Here is a 5,030-nt window from a genome sequence, read left to right as displayed (position 1 = left end):
CACACACACTCATACAAAAATAAAGAAAGCTTTCTTGATTGTCTGAATAAGTGTTAGCTTTGAATTACAAGGTTTGGTGGATTATCTTACATGGAAAAGATTTAATTTCTCTCTCACAGGTTGACAACAATTTAAATACAGTAGCACCACATTAATATCTGATCACCATTTCAATATTGAACCGAGGGGCCTCATGTTGATAAATACATCTCATACAATGTTATTCTTTTCTACTCTGCTTTATTTATATAAAACCTGTTTAATTATCACTAAAACCTTTACTCTTGTAGAGAATCTTGTATATCAGCCGTGACACAACTTTCAAATGACACATATCTTGGTACTTGGTTAAAAATATTTCAACCCTTTTGATACCGATCTACCTGAGATTGTCCCTGGGCCCATGATACAGACTCTGTGTTTTAAATTGATCCTTCCATAAAAATTTCAGGCTAATTCCAAACACCAGATTAACCCTTTGGCATTTAAGTAGACCATATCTGGCCCATAGATTTTATCTGTTTTACATTCAAACTGGCCAGATCTGGCTCCTCAAACCTTCCCTACAATGTCATCCTAAAAATAAACAATTGCATCATTGAAATCTTAAATTTATGAGATGAATCATGATTCATTCAAAACAATGTAAATAAATAAACATTACATTTAATAAGATAATCTGAATGTTCACGGGTTAATAACGACATAAGTTATTTTACTAAATTCTTCATTATTTCAAAATTAATTGAAACAAAGCCGGTGCATTTCAACAGAAACGAGTAGGAGAGAAGTTCAGTGGTATAGCTGAACCTGAAGCAACAGGAAATGGTTTTGTGGGAGTTTACGGCTGTTTTATAAAAGCAATTGCTTAATTCTTTAGCATTCCTATTATTCTGTCAGAAGTAATGCTTATTTTTTCACACTGTTTTGAATTAATCATGTATTATCTTGTAGCGATGAGATTTTGATTTTTAGAATGACATTGTCAGGTAGGTGTAAGAAACCAGATCTGGCCAATTTGAGCATAAAACAGACAGAATATTTTGACCGGTTTAAATGCTAAAGAAGGCTTAACTCTCTGACACTTTGAATTTACTAATTTGTGAAAAATCTATCGAATCTATGTTCTCTACCCTCAGAAGTAAATCTACCCATTTTCAGCTGGTTGAAATTAACCCACTTTTGATATTAACCCACTAACGATGGTTCCTGGTTTTAATAATACAAAATTCCTGTTTTAAAGCGATATAAATTAAAACCTTCCATCATAATTTCATGTCCCAAACACCAGATTAATAATGACAGTTAAATGAAACAAAGGCAGAGTATTTCAGCAGAAATATGTCAACAAAAAGGTTAAATTCTTACCCCAAATTCCAACAGCTACCAGCCTTCAGAAGTTTGTACAAAACATCAAATTTCTCCACTAACTTGGGAAGTTTTTTTAGGTGTTATGTTATTGTTCCTTTAATTTTGGTCAACTCATAAAAATACAACAAAATTCCTCAATGAAATGAAGGAAGAATTTTTTCTATAAAAAATATGAAAGATACAACAAAAACTAACATTTCTTGTAGATTTCATAATTTCAAATAAATAATCTTTTTTTATTTCATCGTTTTTAGATGTAGAAGGACAGATACAAATAATGATTACTGTGAAAGAATCTTCTGGAAACACCAACAACACACAATCTTTAAATTGTAAAGTAACAGATTTAACAGACACACACTTGAAATGTGAACATATTTGGTGGGTACAAGAAATAGACCAGGACACTCACAAAGAAGTGGTTTTGACCATTAGTAAACAACCAAAATTCCATAATGGATATTTTTCAAAAATAAGAATAAGTGACAGACGTACAGCACAGGTTTTCAGCTGCAAAGCTTTGTGTAACTTGCAGACGTTTACTGCCACCTGTCACCTTCCGGAGAAAAAAGGTAAAGCAAGTTTATAAACAAAGAGTAATAAAGATTAATAACCCTTTTGAGACTAACTCATCTTGGACTGACCATGGTTCTATGAAACATGTTTCTTACTTGAAAGTGATCTAAATTAAAATCTTCCTTCACAATTTCATGTTAATTTATGTTCCAATCAGCAGCTCAATAATGGCAAAGGCCTCACCAAGGCCAACATTGTTTCCACCCTTCTGGGGTCAGCGAATAAAACACCAGTGTTTGGGCTGATTCTTCTCGTCATCTCTAAGGCAGCAGAAAGTGAGGGGGAATAAATATCGGAGATGCCTTGCCCCATACAGAGAAACTGCAGGGGTTATTCAGAGGTTTGCTCTTCGAAAGCCCTTCCATTAGCGCCAACAGATATCTCAGGGTCACAAGTGTTCTGCCCCTTAGCCTGCGCACTTCACCTGAGTGGGGCAGGGAACTAGTCTTCCCCTACAGAACGGTTCCACTTGCAGTTTCTTTTCAACCATGGCCACCTTGAGCTAGTTCTTGCTGCTGGGCCTATTTCCTTGGTGGCTTTCTTCAAAGAAAGAAATATTTTGCAGTATTTCTTCTGAGTTCAAATCCTGCCAAGGTCAACTCTGCCTTTCATCCTTTTGGGGGTCAATAAAATAAAATAGCAGTCAAGTACTGGGGTAGATGTAATTGATTAACCCCCTAACCTGAAAACTGTTGGCCTTATGCCAACATTTGAAACTACTACTACCACCATGAACATGGATGGGGGGGGGGGGGTCAGTGTAACCAACTTGTCCTCTCCCCTCCCAAAAATTTTAGGCCTTGTGCCTGTAGTAGAAACTACTACTACTACTACTCAAAAGCTATAATGAGCTAATTTAATGAGGAGGTACGTTATCCTGAGGTTTGGTGAGAACAAGTCTCCTCAAACCTCAAGCATCTTTCTTAGAATTTGTGCAGAATACAGAATTGCACTTTTCTGCAGTTTGGTAATGCATGTCTCAATTCCAGTATTCTTCAGCCTCTTAGATTGCAATTTGGATGTGGTATCAAATGCACCAAATACCGCAAGAACAATCTTCACTTTTGCCTTCCATAATCTGTTCATTTCTCTTTGGCTAAGTCTTCGTATTTCTCAATTTCTTTGGTATCCACTCTCTTATCAAAAAGGACTTTGCAAAACCCATCATATTACACTGTTTTTCTCTTTTTCTTGTTCTCTACAGTCATATCTTTTTTTTTTGCTTCAATAATAATTATTATTATTATTTGTGTTTGTAATCTCCAATATAGTTTCATTTGTTTCAGAGACTTCAGTGGAATGCACAACCCATTTCTTTGCTACGTCCAAAAAAATTGGTCAGATTCCAAATCCAGAAGCAGAATTGATTCACTTGAAGATGGTTTTAAACATTTTAGTTTTCATACTGTGTGTTTTAAGTATCATTTTGATTTTGAATTTCATTAGTTGTGTTATCAAGAAGTTCCACAAAAAGACTGCAAAAAAATCTTCAGGAATGGAAGAAGATATGTCAGACGATGTTGACAATACAGAGAAAGATGAGTTGGAGACAAACAAATTAATTGACGAGGAAGTGAAACCTGCCTATAAACCTCACAACAGACCAAGTATTTTGTTAAATGGACAATTGTTGTTTGAAGGCGACACGCCATTTGCTAAAGTGACATACAAGTCTGATAAACCAGTGATTTCTTTTGTTGATAATACAACAGCTCTTCAAAACTGGGACCCTGGAGTCTCATGTTTTACTCTGGCACCCAGTGAAAGTGATTCTAATGAAGAATACATTGATAAGAAAACAGATTTGCTTGTCCCATACAATGATTGCTATGAAAGGAACCATTCTGCATCATGTCCTGAGGTCCTCCAAAGCATTTTCTAAATCAAGTTTGAAGGATGCTTCTTTTGTAACCCTTTTGGCACCAACTGAACCAAAACCGGTTTTCGTTTCAATGATACAAATTTCCTGTTCTAAAGTACACTAGATTTACATCTTTCCATCAAAATTTCATGTTATATATCAAACACCAACATAATATGACAGTTATTTTACAAAATATTCCTAATTATTATCAAAATTTATTAAAACAAAGGTAGTGTATTTTAACAAAAGGGTTAAAACTATTTATTTAGGCATTATAAATACCTTATAGTGCTTACTGCCATCTTCCTATATTTTGGTTACTGATTTAGCATTTGGTACCAAAAACACTATTATCTGTAGTTATAACTGGAGATCTGCAACCAGAGTATAGAAGCTGCGTGCAAATGTGTGTGTGTGTGTGTGTGGTTGTTCTGTTGATAATGACAGTCAAGATGTAAAAAGTTGAAAGCATAACTGTTTCCAGAGTATAGTAGTTGCATGTTTTGGACAAAGCTAAATGGTTTGTACAGCTGACCCTGGGACTACATGACTGATTAGGTCCATCAGTCAAGTGTAAATCAAAAACCATGTAAAAACAAGGGAGATATATGTCTAAGTAGCAGTATAGCCTGGCTTTGCCCGGGATTAAGTTAGGATTATTGAGCTAATCAAGTTCTTTCTTTCAAACCAAACTAAGTAACATCGACGTCAAATTTGGGCAGAATCAGAGTCGCGACGGGAGCTCATGGGTTGGGAGTTTGATTGGCAGAGGTGATCAGGTTACACATGCCAGCCCTTTGAAAACACCACCCCCATCATCTAACCCCTCTTTGCACATGGGTCGGGAACCCTTCCAGCAAGAAAAATAGAATGCTCAAAAGGGCTCCCGATTCTCTGTCAGAAGTGGTTCTGTTCAGATCACAACGAAGTCTTAAGTGTATGTATAATGTCTATTGTTTGTATTTAACTTCTAATTTTCATTAGTTATGGAATTTACAGGTAGAATAGAGCTGCTGTTTTGGAATTCATCTTTGAAGGATATCCCCATTCCATCTAGAAAGGAATATTTTTTGTTACTTATTAAATTTTTCTATATGTGACTGGATTTTCATGGATGAGTTCATGAACTTTGGTTCTTTTCTCTAAATTATATATTTATATATTATATACTGTGAAACTTAATTTAATTTTAATTTTTGATAAATTAAATTTGATTGAG

At 35.1% G+C, this 5,030-nt stretch overlaps 1 protein-coding gene across 1 annotated transcript in view; it reads left to right on the top strand.

The window, feature by feature from the left end:
• The window catches only part of LOC106867350 (uncharacterized), a 15,329-nt gene extending 10,351 nt beyond the window's left edge, over window positions 1-4,978 (top strand). Inside the window, exons 2-3 of the mRNA XM_014912199.2 lie at window positions 1,626-1,943; window positions 3,234-4,978. Coding sequence (XP_014767685.1) covers window positions 1,649-1,943; window positions 3,234-3,829 — 891 coding nt within the window. The 5' untranslated portion in view covers window positions 1,626-1,648 and the 3' untranslated portion in view covers window positions 3,830-4,978. The remainder of the gene's footprint in view (window positions 1-1,625; window positions 1,944-3,233) is intronic.
• Window positions 4,979-5,030: the final 52 nt, after the last annotated feature.

Source organism: Octopus bimaculoides, chromosome 3, assembly GCF_001194135.2.
Source record: "Octopus bimaculoides isolate UCB-OBI-ISO-001 chromosome 3, ASM119413v2, whole genome shotgun sequence".
Classification (NCBI taxonomy): Eukaryota; Metazoa; Mollusca; class Cephalopoda; order Octopoda; family Octopodidae; genus Octopus; species Octopus bimaculoides.
The sequence above is the reverse complement of the archived record's forward strand: the minus strand, read 5'-3'. Positions and strand labels throughout refer to the sequence as shown.